General features: G+C 55.6%; 1 protein-coding gene across 2 annotated transcripts in view; it reads right to left on the reverse strand.

The window, feature by feature from the left end:
* The window catches only part of Camk2b (calcium/calmodulin dependent protein kinase II beta), an 88,112-nt gene that overhangs the window by 10,370 nt on the left and 50,277 nt on the right, over positions 1-27,465 (reverse strand). For both annotated transcript variants that reach the window (XM_050141333.1, XM_050141332.1), the window contains exons 4-14: positions 19,676-19,730; positions 16,478-16,543; positions 11,804-11,876; positions 9,058-9,160; positions 8,901-8,984; positions 8,314-8,408; positions 8,077-8,199; positions 7,714-7,797; positions 6,965-7,007; positions 1,683-1,723; positions 1,440-1,511 (exon numbers count right to left, since the gene is read on the reverse strand). In XM_050141333.1, coding sequence (XP_049997290.1) covers positions 1,440-1,511; positions 1,683-1,723; positions 6,965-7,007; positions 7,714-7,797; positions 8,077-8,199; positions 8,314-8,408; positions 8,901-8,984; positions 9,058-9,160; positions 11,804-11,876; positions 16,478-16,543; positions 19,676-19,730 — 839 coding nt within the window. The remainder of the gene's footprint in view (positions 1-1,439; positions 1,512-1,682; positions 1,724-6,964; positions 7,008-7,713; positions 7,798-8,076; positions 8,200-8,313; positions 8,409-8,900; positions 8,985-9,057; positions 9,161-11,803; positions 11,877-16,477; positions 16,544-19,675; positions 19,731-27,465) is intronic.

The following is a 27,465-nucleotide window of genomic DNA, read 5'->3' on the forward strand; positions in this document are numbered from 1 at the left end:
TGGCGGCAGTACCTTAATCCCGTCCACTGGGTTATGGATAACGGTGGTTTGAGGCTCCTATAGAGGGCGGCAGACAGAGGAAGGAAAGAAAGAGAGGGAGAGTGAGAAAGAAGGAAGCAGAGGATGGGGAGCCGGGGAGCCAGAGGAGTGGGCAGCGACCAGGGTCTGCCCAGAGAGAGTGGAGAGGAGAGGGACAGGGATGGAGGAGGCAGGCGGTCAGCAAGATGGCCCAGTAGGGATGGAGGCAGCGGGTGGTCAGCAATGGCCCTGGGTGGGGGTAGAGTAGGCTCAACATGACGGGAGCAGCAGATCTGCCAGGCCAGAGGCCAGGGAAGATGGAGCTCATGGGGCCTGAGAGAAACTGTAGGTGTGTGTGGGCTCTGGAAGTTCTCCCCACCTCCTGCCTCGGCATGGGAGTGGGCGCAGGATCAGAGATGTTGTGGGGGTTGGGGTGGCACATGGGATGGACGGGGTCCAAGGTGGGGCTGGCTGTGAGGCCGGTGTGAGCCACCCCAGGCACCAGGTGAGCAGACGCCTGGCACTCTCCTGCCGTAGCCCCACTGCTCTGAGCGATTCCCAAACTACAGCCAGGATGGATCTCTTCTATGCTCCCCTAGTTTGACAAAGCCAGATCCTATAGGGAACACCTGCCTGGGGCCTGTGGGGGATACTCAGAGTACTACTTCACACTCTAGACCCACGAGCCACAGCTCCACATCCCCAGGAACGTGATGTTCACCTGAGCAAGTGACCCCCAGGGCAAGAGGGACAGAGGACAGAGTTGGCCCACTGCCTTCATAAGGAACCAGAAAGAATATAGTAGGGGTAGGTATCATGAACACCCTTTAACCCTCCTCGGCAGGGGTTCCCGAGCTTCCTCCCCTGTAATCCACAGACCAATACGGTATATGGCTTTGATGAAATAGTCCCAGATGGACGAGCCCACTGTTTCTTCAACCACACGCCTCCCCACCACACCAACATGGCCCTGCTTCTCTTCATTAGACTCCAGGGTATGATCCCTGAAGATTCTAGTCTGAGCCCCTCTAAGCTAGACTAGCCAGCTGTACAAACTGAGGGCCTTGAAGAGACAGCGGGGCCCCTAGCTCCCCCCCCCCCGCACCGTGGCATCCTGATGGCCTTTTGCTAGAGCTTCTTGAGGCAGAGTGGTCCAGAAGTCACTCCAGCTGGGAAGCCAGATCTCTCCCCAGCACCGGCTACCTCAAGGTCCCAGGGAAGGGCTCACCAAGCAGTCTTGCACCTGCCTGATTTGGGGCACCCTGACTGTGGTTTCTCCTCTTGGGATTCAAACCCCTATTTATGCCGTTCTGTTCCGTCCCCACGTGGGACTGATTTGGTCAGAGACAGGCAGTCTCACCAGACCCTGCCTGGCAAGGCCTCTCTGTCAGTGAGCTGAGGCAGGGGCAGGGGCTCAGTACCAGGGCGGCAGGAGGGAGGGATCCTTTGGGGCTGGTGATGGCCGAGCTGTTTTTGGTGCTGTTTGTCTGTGGCTGCGGAGAGAAGGAGAAGAGTCACCAGGGAAGAAAGGGGACCCTCCCTGCCAGCATCAGTGGAGGAAGGCATGGTCAAGCCTCTCAAACTAGAACCTTGCGGTTAGTGGCGGAGCCGCAGGCTCTGGCTTCCTCCCCTCTATCCCACAAAGGGCTTACTTGGTGCCTCACCTTGACTCCATCTGCTTTCTTGTTGAGTAAACTCTTGGCTGCTGCATTGGGAAGGAAGGAGGGATAGTGAGTTCTTAGGGCTTAGGGTCACTGTAGGCCCCTCCCCTCCCCTCCCCCTGCCCTTCCCCTTTCTTCAGGAGTGAAGCTCAGGACCTGAGGTCCAGTAGCCTGAGGCCGGAAGCAGATGTAGCCTTGACATCTGACCTGGCCTTAGCAGCAGCAGACCTCCACGGGTGCTGAGCCAGGCTGCCTCAGGAGCCTCATCCACGACCACCCCGCCCCCAGCATCTTCAATGATTCTCGAGCTCCTTGCAAGGCACTCAAGAGCCTCCTTGCCCTTGCCTAGGATTCCTGAAAGGCTGGCAGGATGATCTGCCCCGGCCTCCAGCCCCCACTTCCCAGGACGGCGCCAGGTCAGGATTGGTAGGTATTAGGATGCAAAGGGAAAGTCATGCTCAACCTGGCCCTGCCCTCTGCAGCCCTGCGTTCCCACTAGAATGGTGGTGGGCCGAAGCTGGCTGTCACACCAAAGGGCTAGACCCAGCCCCTGCCCCTCCATCTTCTGATGGACAACAAACTTCTGCACCAGGGCTGCACCACTTGGCCTCCCTGTCCCTCCCCTTGAATGGCCCCAGCAACCCTTGCCATGAGACCACTTGGTGGCTGTGATTGTAGCCAGCACCAGCCCCTTTGCCCACAAGCCCTGGCAGACACCTGGGCTAAGCAGGTGGAACCCTTGGTTCCAACACTGCCCTCAGAGATCAGGATGCCCTCCTTTTGCCCCCACCCTTCGCTCCCAGCACTTAGGTCCTCTAGAGCAGAGTTTAGCGTCTTAATTACAGATTTAAAACAACACAAAACGGAGACCGAGAGAGGTAGTCAGCTTACCTTACAGAAAAGGAAAGATGAGGAGAGGAGGGAGTGAGGAAGGAAGAGAGGAAGAGAGAGAAAACAAGATTTGTGTTGGTTCAGAAAGGCCCCACACGGGGCAGCAAAGCCAGCCTGTCCTGGCCCAGTGTTCCCCAAGAAGAGTCAAGTAGCCATGTGGCCAACACAGCGGGTTAGAGGCAGCCATGGCTGGCACAACATGGGGGGAGGTACACAGCCCCTTGTCCCCAGGGCCCTCACCCATAACATCCCATACAGCTAGACACTGGCTGACTATACCCAAGCTTGGGCTCTCCTGCCCTCTAGGGGAACCTGTGCTGCCTACAGCAGACTTGGTGGGGACATGGGGGCAGCACATTTAGACCTAGGGCCGTAATCCAATCAAACCCAGTCTTCCGTCACAGCAGCAATGTCACTGATGTGATCAGAAACACAGACTTCTTGGCCACACCTTCTTGAGTGAGAACTCTGAAGGGTGTTGTATTCGCCTGTGGCTCTGCGGGTCATTCTTCCCAGAGACCAGAACCAGGCACCACTGCTGCCTGCTGACCACTGTCCTCACCAGTCAGGTGACACAACTTGATTGGGCCCAGGCTCTGTATGCTGGGACACGGGGACAAGGCTACGTGAAGCCGCTGCTGTGGTGCACACTGGTTTCTGGCAGCCTTCCCCTCTCAGAGTTTTAGGTACTTGTCTCAAAAAGTTCTGTTATGAGCAGTCTCTCTGAAATGACCCTGCCCTTCACATGTCGTCTTCAGGCCTGGCGTACCCTAGGTCCTCAATCCCAAGGTATCCCCAAGGGGGCTTCCTAGGGGTAGAAAGGCTGACTTCCCATATCGCTGCAGAGTAGACCCTGAAGCACCTCTGGCGCTGTGGCTAGACTCTCCCTAGAGTTAGAGACAGGCTGCTGTGGTTTGCCTGTGGGTGCTGTTCCTTCTCCTCTCCATCCTCCCACACGGCTCATCCCTAGAGACACTGGCACTGCCCTGGCAACACGGGCTTTCTTGGCCTGAGCACTGGCTCTACGGTTAAGGCTGCAGGCAGACATCTGCTCTCTGCGGGAGACAGACTCGTCCCTGGAGCCCGAGGGAGTAAGACAGTCCTGTCTTGAGGATGCCTGTGATGGCTTTCTGGGCAGCAAGGGAAGAGGAGCATTCCTAAGACGTGGCCATTTCAACAGGCAGTTTGCAGAAAGCAGGCTTGCCCCTCCCCACCCTCCCCGGCAGACCATACAGCCAACCCAGCATTTCCCCTAGTGGATTCTGAGCTGGAACCCGCGAAGGTCAATATTGGCCTGAGAGTCAGTTGTGGTGCCCGTGGTACCCCCAGACATCCTTGGAGGGTTCTCGCAGGAAAAGGCCCCCTGGGAAGGTTAGGCCCTGAGAGACCCCAGCACTGCCCTTGATCTTAGAAGGGTTTCATTGAAGTCTTCAAGTCTATCAAAACGGCAGTTTCGAGCTGTGCTACTGGAGATTAAGTTATTTGTGGAAAGCAAACAGCGCTGGTTTGCAGGTGGATGTGCTATGCCGCAAACTTGGACAGGGGAGGGGGGAAGGGCGGCGGGGGGAGCCATGTTGCTGGCTCAGGCCTAGAGAGCCCAGACGGACATCAGGGTCATCTTGGCATCCTCCCACTCCTTGCACCAGGAGCCCATGTGTGCTCCAGACATGGCATGGGTGCACGGCCCAGCCTCACTGACTGCATTAGCCCTCTGCTTCCTGGAGGCTGTCTCTCTCCAGCACTCACATCTGTCCTGGACTAAGTATGGCACCATAGCCAGGAACCTGTGCCCACCACTCACGCCGCAGTTTGAGTAGGTGTAGCCGGAGCCAAAAGTGCACTGAACTACCACGGGATTCCAGACGCCTAGAGCTGCGGCTCTTCTGGCCTGCGCTTCCAACTCAGGAGGGCAGTTTTCAATCCCAGGCCTCAGGTCAAGCAATTACACCCAACCCACAGCCAGCCTGACAGTCACAAGGCACAGATCCGCTCAGTGGGGGAGGGGTGGGGGAAGCCAGACTGCAACACGCTCTACAGCGAGGGTCTTCCTGCTGTCCAAGGGTCTCTGTCACACTGGAACGTCTGACAGAGACATGGAGGAGGGAGACCCCCAGTATGTGTCCTTAGTGTGTGGTGGGGCCAACCTAACGGAGTCGATGGGACCTTCATCTCTGCCTCGCCCACTGTCTAGTCACTATGGACAGCCATGCTGAGCTGTTTGCATGCACTGACCTCCCTCCAGGACAGAGTGACCCTCAGCACCTGGGGCAGAGCCACAACATGCAGGCAGCCTCATGCAAGGTTGCCCTTGCTCACTTGCAGGCAGGCGAGCATTGCAGCAGGAATCTTGGGCAGAGCATGGCTCAGAGGTGACCTGTCTCACCCCACTGTCCCCTGGCAACAGGCCTCCCTGGCAGCCACTAGCGTCATCTTTTATATTATATATATATAATGAACCCAGCCCCTCCTGGGCTTCAGAAAGGCTATATAAAATGGACTCGGGACCATCCATGCTGGGCCCGGGTGGGCAGAACGGACCCTTCCTAGGATGACCTGAACATCCCCCAGGAGAAGGACCTGGGAATTGTGAGGTGGATCCAGGTAGGCCCGTGGAAAGGGCTGGACCTCAGGCTGTGAAACCTGCGCCCTGCCCTCTGCTCACACTTAAGGCTGTTGGGGAAACTGAGGCTTGGCTGAGCATGTGTGCTGCTCTAATGTACTAGCACTCGGTGTGGATGCTGGCTGTGGAGCCCAGGATGAGGCCTCCGGGTTACTTAGTTCTCAGAGGGTCCCACACCATCCAAAGGAACAGGTTGTCAGAGACCACCTCCTCCCTCAGGGAGTTTGGAACGGAGTAAGAAGGGACTTCAGAAGGGAACCTCCGGCCTCAGACACTGACTGACACTATCCCCACATTCTGAGGAACTCAGGAGCACAGACCACCAGACCCATCTGTCCTAGGGGAAGAACGGACCTTGGGCCCTACAGCTCCTTGGGACTTCCTTACCTCCCTAACCCTGATCTAAGGGCTTCCCTTCCAGGACTGAGACCCTCCAGCAGCAGGTAAGTGTCATTCTGAATTGGGTCTCCAGAATCCCAGAGGCCAGGACCTGAGGGTCTCAGCCAAATGCATATCGGGTTTGATGTGGTCTCTCTTTTTCTAGACAGACAGGAGTGCGGGGCAGCCATATTGCCCAGGGTGGGGCCTCTGCTGGGATGTGACTGTGGCAGGAGCAGAGCTCCCGGGGGCTGCCAGCCTCTGGGGAGGCTCTGGGGGCCTGGCCAGTGGCTGCGTGCAGCAGGGGGGCTGCATGCCAACAGGAGGGATGGGCAGGAGCAGGTGGACACTGGGCAAGACACATCTACCTTGTTCCACCAGCCCCATGGTGGTGCCGGAGGCCGCGGTGGACATTGTGGCCGGAGCGGTGGTCTGTCTGCCCACTGTTAGCACCAGGTTAGAGACGAGGGGGGAAGGGGGCGGACACAGATGGGGTGGGGCGAGGTGAGGAAAGAGAAGAGACAAAGGAAGCAGAAGAAGATTAGAGTTAAAGTTTAGGTGGGGGATGGCTCCAGAATCCCTTTCTCAGGAGAGTGAAACAAGATTGGGCCGATAGACACTGAAAAGCGTTTGCCTCCTTTCTCCTTAGAACACCCCAGTGGGGCTTCTTGTGCCCGGTGGGGCATGCGGGGCACACAGCAGACAGGACAGTCCCATTAGTGTTGGTGTGACCATGTGCCCATTCCTGGCAGGACAGCATCACAGCAAAGTAACAGGAGGCAGGGTACCAGATGCAGACGGACAAGGAGAGACGATCATGAACGTTCGCACACTCAGTGTCAGACGACGGAGAAGCCATAGACACAGCTGTCCGGGCACTAGGGCCAACACTGTCTCCCCAGGTGGGCCCCATGGGTCTCTAACAGACCCTTGAGACTTCATTTTCCCATCACCCACCCTGAACAACCAGGGCAGGCGGCCTACCCAAAACTGACGAAGTTTCCCTGTGCACAGACCTCAGTCTCACCCACCCGCCTTCAGCTATCTCCCACACACAACATGATGCTTCGAGTACCAAGGACACGGAGGCCACAGGGCTGCCCAACAGACGCTTGGACGGATGCGGGTGGCAGGCCAGGTGTTGGCAGCACAGACACTGGGGTGTCAGGTGAGGGACACAGACCCAACAACACGGAGGAGGCGGGACTGGGGCACAGCAGACCTCAGGAGCTGCCCAGTGAGGGAAGCCAAAAGGCCTTCTTGGAAGTGGGTCTTAGAGGTGAGGACAGAAGTTGGGTCCCACCAGCCTGGAGGAATGGGACTGGAGGCTGGTGAGGAAGGAGGGGGCTTTCTGTAGAATGAGGAAACACGCCCTTGCTGGAGAAGAATGTCTCACCTGAGAAATTCCGTGTGGCCAACATAGTGGTGAGGATGGCTCCCTAAGGAGAAACAGAGCCAGAGTCAGGGTCACCCTGTTAGTGTCTGTATCCTGTTGGCTTCTAGTCAGAAGACGTTGTGCGCACGCGCGTGCGCGTGTACACACACACACACACACACACACACACACACACACAGCTCAGACTTCTAGAGAAGAGTTCTAGAACCTAGCAGCTGCACTGAGGTGAGTCACCATGTCCACAGTTAAAGCTCACACTATCCACAAATCACAGTGTCAGACTCCTGAGAAGTAGGCACGGCCAGGAATGCCAGCCACCATGACCGCTCCTCTGGTCCAGGGCAGTCAGAGGTATCCTTGGGACCTTGGGGAAACTCCAACAATGGTTCATAGTCCTAGCCCTGGCCTTGACTATCAGCCCTGGACAGCAACTATCAGGGTCAGCCCTGCTACCTGCCTCCCCAGCCTGCCGGGCCCAGAAAGATGCTTCTTCAGCTCTGCCTTTCACAACACCCGCTCTGGGCCAGTACTGTCCTCAGGATGCCGAAGTGGCCAGCCCTGCACCCAGGCAAAGCTCTGACCCTCTGAGCTGCCACGGCGTCTGGAACCCTCTGATCTGGACTTGGAAGCAGGCGTAGATTTGGGGGGTTCTCCTTCCTCCTCGTCTCCAGGTCCCACTGACACTTCCACTTCAGGATGGGGCCCACTGGGACATGTGGACACGGGGATGGGGGGCGAGCCATGCCTACCTTGAGCTTCCTCCTGGCATTGAACTTCTTCAGGCATTCCACAGTCTCCTGTCTGTGCATCATAGAGGCCACCGTGGAGCGTTGCTGTCGGGAGAAGGGAAGTCGTGGGGCAGTGAGGAGCAGGCTTAGGAGACAGGGTCAGGGTAGGGGCATTTTAGGGCCCCACACACTGAGTACTGCTAGCCGCCATAACAAGAGACCACTTGTTCCCATCTGCTGTCCCCAGTTATTTCCAAGTTCAAGTCTTGCCCGTCACATCCAGGAGGGTGGCCAGACATGAGGAACAAAACCCCAGAGCCATCTTGGGGGCCCTGGATGTGCCCACGAGGAACTGGACCCTAGAGGTGGCCAAGGATGACTTACGCAGACCCATGGATGCTTCAGGGCCTCGTGGGCCGTGATGCGTTTGGCAGGGTTGATGGTCAACATCTGGTTGATGAGGTTTTTGGCTTCAGGAGTGACGGTGTCCCACTCAGGGGATGGGAACTACAGGAGGAAGTGTGCACAGGCAAGGCTGAAGCCCCTCCCCAAGCAGAGGCCACGAAGAGGAAGGGAGACCCGGGGCGTGGCAGTCCCCACCCTCCACAGGGGCGCACTCACGTCATAGGCCCCAGCCTTGATCTGCTGGTATAGCTTGTGCTGGTCCTCATCCCAGAAAGGGGGGTAGCCCACCAACAGGATGTACAGGATCACCCCTGTGGATGGGGAGGTGAGCAGCATGGCCCTGGAGGGCACCAGGGTCAGTCCTCGGGGTCCCTGTGCCTGCCCCATGCCATGGGGAGCATGGCACTAACAGCCTGTAGTTCCTGGTCCATCTCCACCCTACTTCACTAGGGAGCCTGGCTAGTCCCCTCTGTTGTATGCCCACCAGAAAGAGAAGGTCCCACCTAAGGAGCCTGTGGTCTGACAGCCCCTGGTCCCTGTATCCTGGTGTCCACTGGCTCTGGACACAGACCTATAACGAGCACAGGCAGACAAACATAATGGCCTGGGGCAAGCACACTGGTAATTCTAGTCAGGGTGTGAGATCCCTGCCAAGGCAGCCCAAATGCAGGTGTGACACACACGACTGGTTCATGGCAGGGTAAGCCAGCCACCTGCACACTCTGGGACAGAGGGAGTAAGCCCTGAGATACACGCCACACGGTCATCATGCACCCCGACCACCTCTGACACACAGGTCTTACCACATGCCCAGATGTCCACAGGCTTGCCGTACGCCTCCTTCCGAAGGACCTCGGGGGACAGGTAGCCCGGCGTTCCCGCAAATCCTATCAGAGGGGAAGGGACCATGAAGGGTCATGAGGGGCTGCCAGGACCCCCTGCCCACCCCCTGACACTCACCAAACCACGCCTGCTGGTCTCCCTGCACCTCGATGGCCAGGCCGAAGTCCGCCAGTTTCACTGCGGCCCCTTTGCATTTGCTGGCCAGAAGCAGGTTCTCAGGCTACAGGGAGACAGCCATCAGGGCACAGTGTTCACACCGCAAGCAGTTGTGAGGGGCAGGGGACAAAACAGAGGTAGCGGCAGTTGGCTGGACAGAGAGGCACAGCCTGCCTCCCAACATGGATATCCTTGGGCACGACTGAGTCCTAGACCTATATGCTATACCCGATTCCTCTCTGGGGACAAGAACAGCCATCTTAGTCATTCAAAGGGAAGTTGGCTCTCAGCTTGCACTTGGGTATCCTGCTTCCTAAAATGGGAACAAAACCTGTAGGTCACCCTCTTGAACAACCACACCAGGTCCCACCTCTGGGCTACAGGGCTACCCCACTGACAGAGGGCCGGTCCTGCCCCTCGCGTTTCAGACATGGTGGAGAGTTCAGGGGTTCACAGGACATGGAAGAACACCCAGGGTCTACAACACCTGGGTCAGCCCAGGGCATCTATCTGCGGGGCACAGCCTGTTCGCAAAGTTCCACCCAGCTCCAGCCAGCACTACCACACAGGACAACATGGGACAGAAAGGGAGCATGGGCCACTTGGTTGGCTGCATCCACAGGTGGGAAAAGCTTCCTTAAGGAGAAGCATCCTTGCTTCAGCTGGAGGGTATTTGTTTTGTCCTAAAGAAGCGACCAGAGAAACTGTTGTCTCTGGGTTGTTGAGTCTGAGAGACCCCTCTGCTATGGCTTTCCCTGGCCTTTCTGGTCAGCCTCTGCTCACAATAGCATTCTGGCTTGTCCCTCCTGTCCCTGAGGCTGCATTAGCCCCCAAGGAGCAGGTCTTTGGCTGTCAGTTCTCAGAGCTCAGCAGGACGTTCCTGGCTCCTGACCACCAGGGGACTCCTCAGCCCCTAGGCTCCCTTGGCAAACTCATAGGAACAGAGGCACGCCAATCCTGGGACATACTGCAGCCAGACCACACATTGCCACATGGCCTGCTTTTGTTATCTGTCTCAGAGACTTTACATGGCATAATGGTGGCTCTTGGAATCAAAGTGTGCCCACTCTATACAGAAGGATGTGGGCTTCCTGAATTGGGTGCTCTGGGCCTATGGGCAGACGGGAGCTCTAGCGATGGAGGCAAAGTTGGCAAACCCAAGGCTACAGTCCCCCTAGAACTCCCTCCCCACTGGTGATAAGCAAGGGTCATGTTCCGCCTTGCCCATTTTGATTCTGCCATTGTGAGCATGGCAGGGGCCCCAAGCTTCACTCTGGGATCCCACCCCTTCCTGCAGGAAATTATGATGGGGAAGATAGGGGGCCTGAGAAGGTACAAGGCAAGGACGTTCAGGACCTTGGAGGGAGGCAGTGGTTGAGTCCTAGAGGCTGGGCTGCACTCTGGCTCCTGCACAGCCACCATGGAGACACAGCCGCTAACCATGCTCTCTCCCGCCTTGAGGGACCGCGTAACATCAACCTACTGTGCCATTTGTGGGTCTGCCTCATCAAGACGGTGGGATTTCTCTCTGGGAAAGGAGGGACAGTATATCCTCTCCAAAGGAAGATCTTGTCGGTCCAGGACTGGAGACATGAGGGGACACATATGTCCTCGTCTATGCTTCAGCCTCAGCATTCACTCTCTGCGAAAGGAGTGCCTGCACCTCATGAAATGGGGGACATGGGCCACCATCTCAGGGGCCTTGTGCCAGTTAAGACAGAGAGGACTCTCAAGGAAGCAAGGACACAGGAAGAGATGCAGGGAACATCGGGAACATCCCGGGTCTACTGTGTGGCATCCTCCCCAGAACAGCTGCAAATGTTGGCCCCTGACTGCAGCCTAAGGAAGGAGTGACCACACCAGTCCACACCAATGCTGAGGGGAAGGCTGGCCTTGAAGACATTCAGGTCAGGACTGGCATCTACACTGTCCCCAAACAGGTGGACTCAGCAAGAGGCTGAACCAGGCCTTGGGAAAAAGAGAGATTCTAGGGAAGAAGTGGGGAGGGAGAAAGAGGGATGTTTCTGAGAGTTTGCAGTCAACTGTTTTCTTTTCATAAGGCAGGGTCTCATGCAGACTTGGCTGGCCTTGAACTTGCTATGTAGCCTAGGCTAGCCTTGAACTCCTGATCCTCTTGCCTCAATCTTCTGGGCACTGGAATTAAAGGGATGAGCCATGACACCCAGCTACAAATTTTCTTTTGAACAGAGCCTGGAGACCATAGTCTAGCCATGGACAGTAAAGAACCGGAGAGAAGATCTGAGAGGAGCTGGCTAAGCTGGCCTCAGCTACTCTCATCACCTCTCCCGGGTCACCTGTGTCCCCACCCTCGAGAGCTGCATCTTGGTGGAAGATTAGAAAGTGAGAGTCTGAGTATACGTCTGTTAACAGGATGGTTCGAGAAGGCTGGGTCCTCCAGCAATAGAGGCACTGGGGTGTAAGTGTGCGGCTACTTCTCACATATATGCACACGCATGCATGCACACACCCAGTTACCGATATACACATGCACCTATGCCTCGATGCACACACGTATGCATGTGGCCCTGTACGGAGACAGACACACATGCACTCACACTCCTTCATGCTAGCACACAGTATGCACACACATCTTCCCCACCACATCTCCCTCTTACTCCACACCTCCTTTCACACAGTTTGTAGGTGTGGGGGACAGAACCTATCACCGAGCAAAGTGGAGACTCACCTTGAGGTCTCTGTGGACGACCCCCATTTGGTGACAATGGAGAACAGCCTCCAGGATCTGCTGGATGCAGTGACTATGACAAACAGCAGGCAAGTTAGTCGAATGGTTTGGGGGTGGCCAGGAAGGGGGCAGCATGGGGAAAGGCAGGCTGTGGAACACTGGGGTTCAATCCCCAGCCTGGGGGAGCAAGGAGGATGTAGGGAATCGTGGGGAAAGGATGCTAGCCACAAGGGAGTCCTTGCTCAGCCCCAAGGGCAGCCATTCTAGTCCCTGCTCTGCCTCTTCTTCTGGGCCCAGGTGTGCTTAAGTTTGAACCAGATCCACAGAGCTAACTCTGAAGGGAAAGGCTCTGGTGTCCAGCTTACCCCTTTAAGGCTGAGATAGGCAAGGCTGACCCTAAGCTGTGGGCAGGGATGCCAGCAGTAAGTGAGCACTGTGGGCTAGAGAGTGCGGAAACTCAGGCAAGAAAGGGTGGAGCAGGCAGGAGCATGGGTGCGTGGTACGGAGATGAGCTTGTCTGCTTCGGGGTAGTGACGATGCATTACTGTGTGCTTCCTCTAACAGATATGGCACCTGGACATCCACGAGCCAGCCCGGCTCAGTTCACGCTTCCAGGAGCCATTGTGCAGGGTGTGCATCGGGGTAGTGACGATGCATTACTGTGTGCTTCCTCTAACAGATATGGCACCTGGACATCCACGAGCCAGCCCGGCTCAGTTCACGCTTCCAGGAGCCATTGTGCAGGGTGTGCCTCGGGGTAGTGACGATGCATTACTGTGTGCTTCCTCTAACAGATATGGCACCTGGACATCCACGAGCCAGCCCGGCTCAGTTCACGCTTCCAGGAGCCATTGTGCAGGGTGTGCCTCTCTAGCCAGGGGACAGCTTGAGTACAGGTGTCCCTGCTATTCCAGCTCGCTCCTAGTTAGTGACATCTTTCAATGTCAGCCTCAGACCCTTCCTGTCTGTCCACATATCGGACTCTGCGCCACCAGTGCATGTACACTCTGTAGCCTGTGCCCAACAGCCCCCAGTCCCCGTAGTCCCTGGTGCTAGGCACAAGTCCCATGGGCTTCTACCCTAGAGACAGCAGAGTGACCAAAGGTTGGCTTCCCTGGGGTATGGAGCGCACCCTTCTCAAACAGCGCACCTCCCCTTGAGTCTGGCCATATGTAAATGAGGCCAGCACTGTGCGGGAAATTCATTTAAGTTTTCTACGCTGTGGCGCTCACTCCTGACATCCTAATGGGTAGGAACCTGTGGTTTCTGAGTTCAGAAAGAACCATGTCCACTATGTGGGAGGCAGTCTCTGTAATGTTGTGGGCCAGAGCTGGCACCTTCCTCACTGAGCTTCCTCTAGCTTGGTCTCTCGAGACATCGTTTAAGTCCAGTCAAGGCTCTAGGCCAGGCCCTGTGGCGTACTGTCCATGACGGTACGACCAGTATATGTGTGGTAGTGCATACTGTCGGACCCTCCTGTCCCCCGAGGCACCCTTCCTGATGGTTGAGTCCTCAGGGAAAGCACCAGAGACCTCTTGAGGTGCCCAGAGACACTAGCCCTGCTGCTGGGCTCGCGATCTTCCCTTTCTGGAATAGTCCAGATCTCACACAGGTGGAGGCCCCTGCCAGACTTCACAGTCACTCTGAGAGGGTCACTAGCACCCAGAAACAAGCTGGCCAGCAAGCCAAGGCTCTCTAGGAGAATGTGGTACCAGGATGCATAAGGAAAGTGGCAGGCTACCCATGAACGGCCCACACAGGGAACTCTCTTTAGGGACCTTTCCTCAAGTGGCTCTGGCCCGATTGCTACATCCATCGCCAAGCAAAGGCAATACTTTTCCTAACGGTTTGATTCATTTAGAAGTCGCTCTGTGGCCAGAATTCTGGACACTGGCCAGGTTCTGGCCATGGTTCTCAGTCCTAGTCAGCAGCACAGAAGCTAGGCCTACAGGTGTATGCCACTGCGTCTGACCTCTGAGGCCTGCAAGAATCAGTCTCAGAATTGGGAACTTTGTTTTCCTTATTTTGCAAAAAGACTTGGTCACCTCTAAGGTTCCCCTACAAGCTTCAGAATAAAAGCCCCGCGGTGCTCGGAAAGGAACCTCCGGCTTCCTTGGATAGAGAGTGTTTCAGAGAAGCCACTCTTGCCTGTTTCCTGCTGGACATCAGGAACCTGCCTCCCCTACATCTGGCCAGAGACGTCGGTCCATCTCCCTGGGGCTCTTTCCCTCAACCTGGGCACAAGTTCTACCCTAGTCGGTGCTGGGATCCACCCTGGGCGGACACTGGCTGCAGGGTCACAATCACAGGGCCGGTCTAAGCAGACTCCCTGTTAGGCACCAGAGTCTGAGGCAGAAGCATAAAGGCCCAGCCAGCAGACCGCCCGAGGCCAGAGTCCCAGCTGTGTGTTCTCCCTCGGTGCAGGGAGCAGCCCAGTGAGAAAGAGAAGCCCGGGTTGCAGAGGAACCGCCCTGTAGACACTGGGGCTGTCATATAAGTGGGGTGTAGACTCTCCGTGGGGATTCCTTGAGTGCTTGCTTCTCTTCTCAGGACTCAGGTTACCCAACCTTCCCCACAGCCTGTCTACTGAGCATGTCCCTTTCCTTGGATTCCCACATCCCAGAGAGACAGAGCTCAGTGAAGAGCTGCGTGGTGAGACAGAGTCCATGTCTTCTGGGCCAGGGCTAGGTCCAGGAAACCTTAAATAGTGAGACACTCTCCACATAGGGTTTCCCTGGGAAGCAGTAAGGATTCCTATCCTCTGAGGAGGCATGGGGGTGCCTGGCAAGGGCACAGAGCACAACCCTCTCCCAGACCACAGGTGCCTATCACCTGAACAGCCTAAGAACTTGGGAACTCTCAGCCACTCCCAGGCTTGAGCCCTTCTGGACCCAACAGATCTTGGACAGGGTTGTCCCCCATTCCTCCATCCCTCTTTAGCAAGAAGGCTGGGGGTCCGGAAATGAGGGGTGTGGGGGTGGGAGTTCTGCTACAGGCCAGGTGCCTTAAAGACACCAGAGGGCACTGTGGACCAATCAGAGATAGGCTAAGGCTGGGCCTCTGACCTCAATGGTAGAAGCTGGTCCCAGGTTAGAGGACAAGGCTTACAGGGACCCCCTCCCCCCATGGATGGAGATGGGCAAGGGCTGGAGAGAAGGAATATTAGACACCTCAGCAGGTTCTTGGAAGGGCGGGACATCCCAGCTTACTGACACTTCTTACCAGCATTTTAGGTCAGAGAAAAGGGGCTCCCCTCCACCTTCTGTTTCTCTTATGAGCAGAATTTAAGGGAAAATTTTATTTTTCCTCCAGTCCACAGAACAGACCTCTTCTAGGATATTTTTCAAAACACAATGTTTTTCCTGAGGGAGCCTCCAGAAAGACCCAGCTGCACCCTTAGTTTCCTGACACTGAGAATTGGGGTCACAGGCCTGTCCCACCCTGCCCTTCTCTGTGGCTTGGCCTGTGCTGCCTGGCTCCGTGGGGAAGACCTAAGAAGTCATGATGACCCAGGATTCTCATGCCTTCCCACAGGGACTCGGGGCCTGGGGTGAAAAGCAAGAATGCCTGCCTGCTCAGAACCGAGTCACAGAAAGCTCCTGTAAAAATAATATTCATTTTTCTCGATTAGAGATGTAATACATATTCATTAAAGACAAACTTTAAAATAGACAAGATAAAAAAATTTAAAACCAGCATAACTCGACTGCTCGGAAAGGACCCTTTTCTCTTTGAAATGTACATCTATCTCCGGGGCCAGGCAAAGGTAGGCAGGGCCCACAGGCAGGGGTGACAATCTGCAGATACCTGGGGACAGAACACAGTCTGGGGAGCGTCTGATGTGGACCCCAGAAACCCATCCAGAGGCCACAGCTGACACCCTGCCTTCTGGACCCCAGCAGCCATGCCATAAACAACCATCTCTGGGTCATCACCCTTCTTCATTGTCCCGGCAAAGACTGGCCTAGAGAAAGGCAGTTTCCTCAAATATCCACGAGGAATCCAGGCCTGGGTGGAATCCATGTACCTCCACTCACCTGCACACCAGAGGCCCAAAGGTCCAGGGCTCAATCCTCTGCCTAGCATCCCGGATAAGAGGACACAGGGCCCTGTACTAACAGTAAGGCTTCAGGTCTCCCCTGGCCTCTTCCATTGCCCTGGCGTGTGGCGAGTAGGAGACCAGGAGCTCCGAGAGCTTTTCCTGCGGCACCCGTTCCAATGGCACCGCTAGCACTCTCTTAGGATCATGCTGGGAGGAGAGCATATCGTGGATAGAGATCGGGTCCTGGCCTGTCTTTCTTAGAAAACCACGTGGACATGCTTATCTGTGTGAGGCCAGTGGACTGTGGAGGGGATGTCCAAGAGCAAAGCAGGAGGATGTCCAGGGCTCCTCCCCTGTGAGCCACCACAAGGAGAGGACCCCCTAGTGTGCGTGTCCACTGCTCCCCCTAGACCACACCTCTGCGCAGCTGGCCTTGCTCCTGCCTCTTGCTCAGAGAGCTCCCAGTTAGCCCTAGACCTGTTAACACTTCTGCTCAGTTGACCTCTGAGGGCCATGGAGATGACAGCGACTCAGGGGACGAATGTGGGTTACAGGAAGGGCAGGGGTGGGGCTCAGAGAGGACGGAGCTGGAGGTCAGGAGAGGGGAGCGTGGTGTGCAGCTCTGGACACACCTGGCATCTGCTTCACTGTAGTACTCTCGTGCCACGATGTCCTCAAAGAGTTCCCCACCGGTGACCCTACGAGGAAAGCACATGGTCATGGACCTGGAGATCCTCATCACCGTGATCCCTGCATCGCTGCCAGCAACATCCTCGCCCATCACTGCCACCATCACCACCACCGCCACCATCACCACCACCGCCATCACCACCATCGCCACCATCACCACCACCGCCACCCATCACCACCATTGTCACCACCGCCACCATCACCACCACCGCCATCACCACCACCGCCACCATCACCACCACCGCCACCCATCACCACCATTGTCACCACCACCGCCATCACCACCACCGCCACCCATCACCACCATTGTCACCACCGCCACCATCATCACCATTATGACCATTGTCACCACTGCCACCAGGACCACCATCCTCATCCATCACTGCCACCATCATCACCATCACCACCATTACCACCATTGTGACCAGTGTCACCTCTGCCATCAGGACCACCATCATTACACCACCATGGCCATCACTGTCACTACCATCCTCACCCATCACCACCACCATTATGACCACTGTCATCACTGCCACCAGGACCACCATCATTGCTACCAACACGGTCACCACCATCACTATCACTACCACATCATTACTTCCATCGCCACCACCTCACCATCACCACTACCAACACTACCATCACCATCACTGCTACCCTCTCATTGCCATCCCCTCCATCCTAGCACACCAACAACTTATCAAGGGCATGCTTGCTCACACCTGATGACATTTAATACTCCTGTCCTCACAGCCATCCCCGGAGAAAACAGTTCTCAGGTCTAAGTGGTCTCCTCAGAGTAGGCAGCACAGGGGTTTGAGCCAGGCCTGGTTTCTCCACTTCAATGCTCTCCCAGCCCGGGCCAGATTGGAGGCCTAGCAGTGGTGAGAGGGTCCAGAGGATCCAGTGCCTGGCTCTGGCCTCCACAGTGGGCTGAGGGCCTGAGGTGCCTGAGTTCCTGACTCTGTGAGACCACAGAGCTAGTTTCTGCCCACACACCCTCCTCTCCTTTATCTGTCTCTAGCCAGCAATTGCCCACCCCAAAGTGGAAAAAGCAGCACCGTGAGTGTGTAGTTTGCACACATGTACAACAGAAGAGTCAGGTTCAGGAGCAGCCCAGGGAAGGGGCTGCTATCCCCAGTACTGGGTGACAGTGCTTGAGTCTCAGCAAAAAATATTCTCCAACCGGACTCTGCGAAGTCAAGTCTGGGCAGACAAAATGGCATAAGGTCTTGGCGCAGAGCTGTAGCTCAAAAGATGCCCTGGAGGTGCCAGAGCTGTGCCAGGCCCAGGCCCCATGAGGTATCTTGAGTCTTCAGGAAGGGCCATTTGCTGGTACAGAGTCTCAGGGCAGGGAGTTGGGCCTCTACTGAGTTGGCAGCTGTGGGAGACTTGGAATCACTGCTGGGATCCTTGCCCTGTAGCTTCTGTTTCCAGGCCCAGTGTGTATGTCACCTCCCAGGCCCCGTGTACACAGTCATCTCCCAGGCCTGGTGTGCACAGTCACCTCCCAGGCCCCGTGTGCACAGTCACTTCCCAGGCCCCATATGTACAGTCACCTCCCAGGCCCCATATGTACAGTCACCTCCCAGGCCCGGTGTACACAGTCATCTCCCTGGCCCCATGTGCACAATCATCTCCCAGGCCCATGCACCAGTCATCTCCCAGAACCTGCAGAGCTCCAAGTTAATAATGCCTCAGGGTCTGCTGGGACGCTACCAGACCACCTCAGGGCCCACCACACTGGAGGCTCTGGAGGTATGGAAGGAGGGTATTTAGGTTTTTTGTCCAGACCCACCATCCTCAGTCTTCCTTCGGCTGCCTGCCTGGCATAGCTTAGGAGGTCTGAGAGATAAATGTGTCACACACACATATATCCCTTCCCCCCACTCTCTTTCCTTCTCAGCTCCTGAAATAATTGTAGCCATCTGTTGGCCATCAGGGGCCCTGGACAGGACCACCTTCAGTCCGCAGCCTCTGTCTTTGGAGAAGAGAGGGTGGTAAAAGTGGACCCCGTCCACCTCAGGCCGTGGGACTGACGTCTCAGGGCACAAATTCAGGCAGACTGTAGCGTTATCCGGCTGATAATTCTAGGTAGGGTCTTGTGAAACACACAGAGGTATCTGAGAAATAACCAAACTCCACCAAGGGGCTGCCTAGCTGCTTCACCAGAAGACCCTACCAGGACAGAGGACACTAAGGCCTGTATGCCCGCCAGCCTGGACATCTGTCACCTGAGGGAGGAAGAGCAGAGGTGGGCCTAGGAAGGCACCTCCCAGGCCCAGCCTGTTGCTCAAGGGCAGCCAGAGGGCATGCAGTAACCATGGCAACAGCACCAGATCCAGGCTCCCCTGGTTGTGCAGTCTGGAGGCCAGCAGGGCAGGCCAAAGCCCCTGGGCCCCCACCCAGCCCAGGGTCCCGAAGCAGCCCTGGTTCACGGACAGCTAAATATAGTCTGCTTAGCAGAAGCTGTCAAGAGTAAGGGAGATGAGATCATCGCTTCTAAATCCGGCAGGAAGTGAGAGGCGGAGTTGGCCCCAAACGCCTTCTCACTCAGCTACTGCACACTCTCATGCAAACACACTTAACATGCGCACACACACATATGCACGCACATACACACCTGTTATCTCCAAACCACACACAGGTTCACTCACAAAACAGACATCATGCATGTACACCGATGAACCTTACACAACCATCTCTGTACTTACACTCTCTCCCAAGTTCAGGTATCATCACACATGTGTGTAAACATACATACATCTTTTCAGTCATGCTTAAACACACATGCTTGTGCAGCTAGCTGTGCTTGGCGTGACATGACCCGAAGGGAGGCCTCAGAAGGGAGGAAGGGGCATGGGCACTGACTGCTCTCTGTGGTCCCCCTCCACTGGCCCCACCTCCCAGTTTTCTGCGTGATGACCTCAGCACGTCAGACACAGACTTGTGGGTAAAAACCTGCGCATAGCCAAGTCAGAGGTGGGTAAGCTGGCTATGTCTGGGAATGAGGTAACGCCCTGCAGAGGTGCGCTCCAGGGGTGGCCTGATGTGGGGACAGAACTCTTCCTGAATCTGAGGAGGCCGAGGCCCCACGCTGGGAGTGGCAGAGGGCGAGGGTCCTTGGCTCTGGCACTTACAGATCGAAGACCAGGTAGTGGAAGCCTTCTTCAGAGATGCTGTCATGGAGACGGACTGCAGGGACAGAGAAGTCATGAGGAGCTGGAAGTAGACCAGGATAGACCCCCGTGCCCACCTCCACCCTATCTGAGTCCACACCAGCAGCAGTGGTGCAAGTCCTGGGTGAGGGAGCTCCTGTCTGGGACTGACGGGGGCTCCCCAAGACAAGAAGGCTGACTGGGACTTGGGGAGCTACGAGCCGGCCTTAGGTGCTGCAGGCCGAACCTGAAGGAACACCACAGAGCTGTGGGCAGCACCTTGCCCTTTCCCCTGGCCCCTCTCTGCTCTCCTGTTTCCAACCCTCTCAGAGGAAAACACAGGAAAGGCTTGCTGCTGAGCCCCCGACAGAAACCACACCATCTTAGGAGAGGGTTCCGTAGGAAACAAACCCATTATTCATTCTGGACTCAGCAAGGACTCAAGACTGGCTCAGCAGGACAGGGACTAGGCTTGGCAGAAGGCTTATTCGGAGTGGGGTAGTGTTCAAGGCTCAGACCTTGACTTGTGATTTCCTTTGGCTAGCGAGGTCTGTCTCCTTCCCTCTGGTCCCGTTTCCATGCCCCTTGTAAACTTGTGCTCAGGTTCCCCCCTAGTCCCTGCTGGACAGGGGTTGGTGGGCTGTGAGGAATGAGGAACTCCGGAGCACTGAGGAAGGAGTGAGGGAGCTGCCCTCTGCACCAAGCAGGAAGGATTCTCTAGGAAAGAGTCCCTTGGGGCCCTGCTCGCCCATGTGCAGATTTGCCCCTTTGTTAGACCAGCACTGGATGCCAGCTTACCTACCACCCCTCCAGGCTGCAGACAAGGGCACAGCGGCAGAGTCTGGCTAATCACCTGAGGGTACACAGCCCACAGAAGGTCAAGTGGGGCTGTGGGATCAAGGGTCTGGTTCCAGTGAGCACATACTGCCAGCCCTGGTCTGTGTACTCTTGGGATCTCTAAGTTCCTGCTGTCTCCTGCCACCCAAGACTGGGCCACGAGGCTGAAGGGTGAAGAGTGGCCACCTTCTCCCTGGTCCCACAGGGCTCCAGGACCTCAGGCAAAAACAGCCCACACAATTCCTGCTCCCTGCACCCTCCCCCACTGTCCTAGTTTCTAGCTGGCTGCCAGCACCTTCTTCTGGGTGCTGGTTCTCCCAGGCACCATCCTGATAGTGTCCTTATACCTAGAGCTCTGATACTGCCCTGCTCCCCAGCCTGGGCCCAGCGCCTTAGCGCCATGGGACCTGTCACCTTGTGTCTACCTTTGAGAACACACCAGGCCCTCCACAGAGTCAGGAAGCAGAGGGACTCTCTCTGTGGCCTGTGTGAATTGACCCCCCTCCAGTCACCCAAGCCTCAGTCTGCAGCTCTGTAAAGTGGGAGGAAGTCACACCTGCCCGTAGGTTGCTGCGAATTATGTGCTTACGTGAAACAGTGGGCGTTCCCTGGGTCTATCATTATCGCCGCTGTCATACGGGTATAAGAAAACCCAGATGACTGAGACTCCAAGTCTGGGGCCACTTAGGGACCTGGACTGCTTTCTGAAGCCCATGGCAGTGGCCTGGCAGCAGCCACAACAGACATAGGCCTTTCAGTTTCTTCCTCCATTTCCTGGCTCTAAGATTGACAGCAAAGCTTCCCCCACTCCACCCTACCCAACCCATCCACTGGGACCCACATCCTTGTCAGCTCTCTGGGCCATCAGAGCTCCTCAGTGAGGATGGATACATTCTACTTGGCCCCCTACACCCTGTTTCTTTTTTTTTTTTTTTAAGATTTATTTATTATGTATACAACATTCTGCCTCCATGTATGCCCACACACCAGAGGAGGGCGCCAGATCTCATTACAGATGGTTGTGAACCACCATGTGGTTGCTGGGACTTGAACTCAGGACCTCTGGAAGAGCAGACAGTGCTCTTAACCACTGAGCCATCTCTCCAGCCCCCTACACCCTGTTTCTAACTGGACCTCCATTCTGTCCAGGCTGACCTGTGTCTCCCTAAGTCAAGATGAGTCCCTGGTACCTAATAGCAGCCTCCTAGGACCTGCCAACAAAATTCCTGAGATTGAGCCAAAAAAGCACATTCGTCTGGCTCCTTCCTAGTGGGGGCCATCAGGGTGGCCTGTCTGAGATACCCCAGCTGCCTCACTCCGGGACACACCACTCTGAGCAGAGCAGGCTCCGGCAGTCACAGGAGAGCTTTCTTCCCTGTATCCCTGAGGATGCTGCCCTAGAGAAGGTCCAGTGGGGTCCCTGGAGTGTGTAGAGGTTTGAATATGAATGGCCCCCTCAGGTCCACAGGGAGCATCACTCACTATTAGGAGGTGTGGCCTCATTGGAGGAGGTGTGGCCTGGCTGGAGAAAGTGTGTCACTAGAGGGCGGGCTTTGAGGTCTCAGACACTCAAGCCTGTTCTCTGCCTGCTGCCTAAGGATCCTGATGTAGAACTCAGCTCCTTCTGCAGCACCATGTCTGTCCGCATGCCACCGTACTTCCTGCCATGACAGTAACGGACTGTAAGCCTACCCCAATTAAATGTTTTCCTTTGTAAGAGTTGCCGTGGTCATGATGTCTCTTCAGAGCAATAGAACCCTAAGACAGAGTTGCTTCATTGCCTCCTATCCTCCAGGAAAGGCCTGTTGGTGGGGCTGCCTGTCCTCAGCCACCAGCTTGGAGCCTGAAGAGGCTTGGCCGAGTGGGTCCCATCTCCTTTCTAGGACACAGGTTCCTTCAGCAGAAGAAGCTACAGGGCCCTGTGTGTGGAATTAAAGGAGTAGGGGTGTGGACACCATTTTTAAGAACAGGTGTTTATTTTAATAGCTTTGAATAAACCCTAATCAGCACATCAGATCTGTGACTTCACAGGAAAGGCTAAGGAAGAACTGAACTGTGACAAAATCTCTTCAAGAACAGAAAGTAAATGGTACTCTGCTGGCTGGAACACAGAGCTGGGGATGGGTAAGCCCACCACGGCTTCTTGCCAGGCCAGCCAGGAGGGTGTGGGTCAGGCAAGCAGCAGCAAATCTCACCTGGAGCTAACACACCCACCTCAGTCTCCCAGGGAGGGGAAAACAGAAGTACGGTGGTCCCTTGGCCTGGTCCTGCTGCTGGGACTCCTTTCCCTTCTGCTGAGCAGAGCTCAAGGGCCCAGACCCCTAAGTTCAGCTGGAGTTGTGGCTTGTGAGGGCAAAGAAGTTCTGGGCACCCAAACACTGGAGGACTTGGGGGGTCCTTCTGCTCATGCTCCCCTGACCAGCAGAGGCACTGCAGGTCAGCATGTGACATTAGCAGTGAGCTAGCTATCAGAAGTCCTGGCTGCAGCTCCTGTAACCTGTGTGGCTTCTCCCTGGGCTCCATCCTTTGTGTGCCCCTTTGCTTAACTCCTCAGTCCTAAAACTAGACAGAAAGGTCTTCCTGACTTCTAAGCCAGGCCTGGAAGAGAGTGAGCGGGTGCACAGAGGGCAAGTCCTCATTCAGGAAAAGGGGCCCTGGACTCCTGACGGGAGCTGTGTGCAGTCACAGGTGCTGTGCCACCTGGTCTCCGTCACTCTTCAAGGGGGAGGCTTTGGGACCTGCTCCTTCCTGAGCAGAACCGTCTTCCACTCCTGAGAGCTAAGGACAACACCCACAGTGGCACTGGCTCCCCCGGCAGGTCAAGCACATGGTGTCAATAGTAGGCTTAGCTGTCAGAAGCCCTGGCTGCAGCTCTCGCGAGTGACCCGAGGCAACCTGGGACTGCCTGCCTTTCCTGGCACAAGACATGCATTTATAAACACACGCTCAATAATGAATTCTGAAGCCTCCCTGGGGATGGTGCTGAGCTCAGGGACACATCCAGGTGAGGCACAGACCATCTGTGCTCAAGGGTAAGTGTCACACAGATACCAATCTGTCACAATCTAGTCTGGAAGTCCCTTTGCCTGGGGACCCTATCTTGGTGGCACAGGGTCCAAGACCACATGGGTTCTTCTGTTCATTCTGCCCTCTTCCAGAGGAACCCCCTCCCCATACCGGAACCCCCCTACTAAGGCCTGTGGATGTTTCCCCGTTGGTTCTGTTTTGTGGCTCTTCTCTGAGCTTCTGAGGGCCTCTCTGCTGACGCCAGAACACCTGGAGTCCAGAGACTGGGGTGACAGACTGAATGAGCTGGGCTGCTTCCCAGAAGGGGACCCAAGCAAAGCTTCTTGCTGTTGCAAGTGACTCACTCAGACCTCCCCAGTCTCCATCTTTACTGCAAGGTCAGGCCACATGCAGGGCTGCTGCACCTTCTCAGCCCTCCCTGTGACTCTGAAGGAGACTGGACCATTCTAGAGCAAGCACAAGGCCAAACCCTGTTTAGAGGCTAGGGAGCTGGCAGATGGGGGTCGACGGATTTACTTTACGGCTGGTACTGGGGTGAGGCCCTGAGCCCCACTCACAGTGAGACAGCTCAGCAGACAGGACCAGGCCCATCACCTCGGGTACTCATCATGGTGGCTACAAGATGCACCTCAGGCTCTATAGAGCATTTCCTCTACGGGAACTGCTTGCCCTCCTGTACGCAGGAACGATGCCACGCACAGAGGTCAGGAGAAGGCACACGGTTCCTCAAAGGGTGAAACGGGGTTCACCTGACACCAACATTGCTCTCAGGTGTATACTCGGGACTGAATGCAGGGACTCACAAACCTGTGTACCCCATTAGAACAGCGCCATTCACGGTGGTCAAGAGGTAGAAGCAGCCCCAGGTCCATCAAGAGATGGACGGATAAACAAAATGTGGAACTGCCACGCAATGAATATGATTCAGCCTTCAAAAGGAAGAAAGGCTAGCTGGGCAGTGGCGGCGCACACCTTTAATCTCAGCACTTGGGAGGAAGAGGTAGACGTATTTCTGAGTTCAAGGTCAGCCCTGTCTACAGAGTTAGTTCCAGGAAGGGGGGGGGGGGAGCTATACAGAGAAACCCGGTCTCGAAGATGAAGGAGGAGGAGGAGAAGAAATTCTGACAAAGATGACCCTAAAAACCATTCCTCAGTGAAATACGCCAGTCACGATGGCTAGGCTTCTTCTCTAGGAGGCTTTGCATCATCAGCCACAGACACAGAAGCAAAACGTCAGGTCCAGGGACAGGAGGAAGGGACTGGAGAGCTGTTTAACAAGGGTGAAGCTGATGGGCAAGAGGAGAAAGGTCTGGGTACGGGCGGGGAGGGTGGACCCTGCACTGCAGGTGTAGTTGAAGCCACAGGCCTGCATCTATGTGGAATACTGTCACGTATTGCTGTATCGTAACTTTTTAAGTGCGCATCTCTCTGTCTCTCTCTGTTGTCTCACGCCTGTCTCCTTTTCTCTGTTTTGGCTCTGTAGATTGTGTCTGGAAGTTTCCTCCAAAGATCCACATGTTGAAGGCTTGATTCCACAAAGGCCACTACTGAAAGATGGCTCCCTTAAAGGGCGGGCCAGGTGAGAGGAAGTTAGATCAGGGGGACGTGTTCCTGAAGGTGACCTTGAGACCCCCATCTCCTCAACCCATTGTTCCCCTGCTGCCATGTGTGAGGTGACATATTTTCTGGCATTTTCTTCATCCAAAGGTCCAAAGCAACCAGGCCAAGCAATCATGGGCTGTGACTTAGTGTGTGTGTGTTCACGTTCACACATGTCGGGGACACATGTATGTGTGTGGTTACATATGGAGGCCAGAGGTTGACACTTGGTGTCTTCCTCAATTACTCTCAGCCTTAATATGAGGCAGGGTCTCTCACTTGAACCCGGAACTCATGGGTTCATCATCAGCTTGCTCTGGGCATCCCTTGTCCCCACCTCCTGAGCACTGGGATTTCAGGCTGGCCACTCTGCCTGCTTGGCATCACACAGTACCTGGGGATCTGAACCTAGGCTTCTCTGATAGGTAAGTACTCGACCCACTGAGCTGCCTGTCAGTTCCTGGACTGACATCCCCGAAACAGTGACCTAAAGCCTGCTCCTCTTTGTAAGCTAGTTAGCTCAGGTATGTTGTCACAGCAATGGAAGCTGATGAACACTCTCTCCCTCTGTCATCCCTGGCTTTGGAGGAGCTGGCTGCCATGTCGCAATGAGGCTTACATGGCTCTGGGGAGACAGATACTTGTGGAGAGAAACTGAGATCATAAAAGGAGCCATCTTGAAAATTAATTCTGAGGTTCCAGTCAAGTCCTTGGTAGACACAGCCCTGGCTGTATTCACCATACATACGTGCCCTGGGTATTGCCTATGCTGGGCCTGTTCACCATACATACATGTCCTGGGCATTACCTATGCTAATCTTTTTCTTTTTAAAAAATATTTTATTTTATGTGTGTTTTGCCTGCATGTAGCTATGTATACCAAGTGTATACTTGGTATTCACAGAGGCCAGAAAAGGGCATTGGATTCCCTGGAACTGGAATTATAGGTGGTTGTGCACTGCCACGGGGATGCTGGGAGTCTGACTCGGGCCCTCTGCAGGGCAACACATGCTCTTAAGAGCCATCCCTCCAACCCTGCTGTGGAATTGTTAATAACTCTTGGACCAAGGACACATAGGGGCACTTTGGAGGGCTCCCACAAGCTCCGTGGAGGCCTGCACCCTACTAGCTGCTCTTGAGAGCAGAGGCTGGGACAACTCAGCCTGTCTGTTCTGCGGGACAGATGGATGCCACGCTTGTGAAGCCACTCTATAAAAGAAGCCCTTCTGCCAATAGGAAGTCTGCTTGAAGCGTGTGGGTGGGCCTTAGTTCAGGCCTCCGGACAGGAGGGGCTTCCCAAGGGGGAGCTTTGCACTATACTGTTTCTCAGCTCATCCCACCAGGTCCCTGCGAGAGTGGCAGGGGCCATTTCCATTATCTGAGGGGAGACAGAGGTCCCTCCCCTCCTCAGCCTGCCACACACTGCTTCTAGACTTACCCCCAGCCCAGGGTTACCACCCCACCTGTCCCCAGCACCTGCTCATGGTCTCAGGGTGGCCTGTGAGCAGCTTTTTGTTTAGAAGTGGGGATGGGAGTAAGAGAAGGCTGAGGGTAGGCTAGGACTCCCCCTCACCTCCTCAGAGAGCCCCCAGCTCTTCAGAGAGGACTCCACAGGAGCCCCACAGCCTTAGGTCTGTGTCCTGGAATGTTCCGGTTTACGGTCCTAACCCGACTGGAATAAAGCCGCTGCAAACTTCTCGAGGCCTCTTCTCCCTAGTCCACACGGGAAGCTGGAGCCAAGCCATTGCTTGGAACTCACCCAGAAGCACACCAGGCTTCTGGCCAGGTCAGGGAGATGTCTTACTGAAGAACCAAACAAAACAGCCACCTAAAGCACACCTGGGCCCCCACTCACCCAAATAAGGCAGTCATGCGAACACAGAAAGATTTATAGCTCCTGGTTACTGCACAGTTAGGTAAGTGTGGGCTTGGAGGTACTGGTGGAGCTGGGCCATCACCCATGATCCCCAAGAAGAGATGCTGTACCCGGTAGTGAGGTAACGGGCTCTTGACACTGAGCCGCAGACACCCAGCAGCCCAGTGGTCCCCTGGACACTGCTGAGATGCAGGTTCCCAGGCCTCCCCAGACCCCAGAGTCAGCTCTCTAGGGCAGGCCCAGGCACCTGGAGGTCAAGAGGGTGAGGTTCATGGTGGTGCACACCTCTAATTCCAGCACCTGGGAGGCAGAGGCAGGTAGACTTCCAGGAGTTCAAGGACAGTATGGTCTACAGAGTGACTTTGGGACCAGCCTAGGCTACATAGTGAGACACTGTCTCAAAAAAAAAAAAAAAAAAAAAAAAAAAAAAAAA

The sequence above is a fragment of the Alexandromys fortis genome, unplaced genomic scaffold (genome assembly GCF_014885135.2).
Source record: "Alexandromys fortis isolate MF-2015 unplaced genomic scaffold, M_Fortis_MF-2015_v1.1 scaffold_7, whole genome shotgun sequence".
Classification (NCBI taxonomy): Eukaryota; Metazoa; Chordata; class Mammalia; order Rodentia; family Cricetidae; genus Alexandromys; species Alexandromys fortis.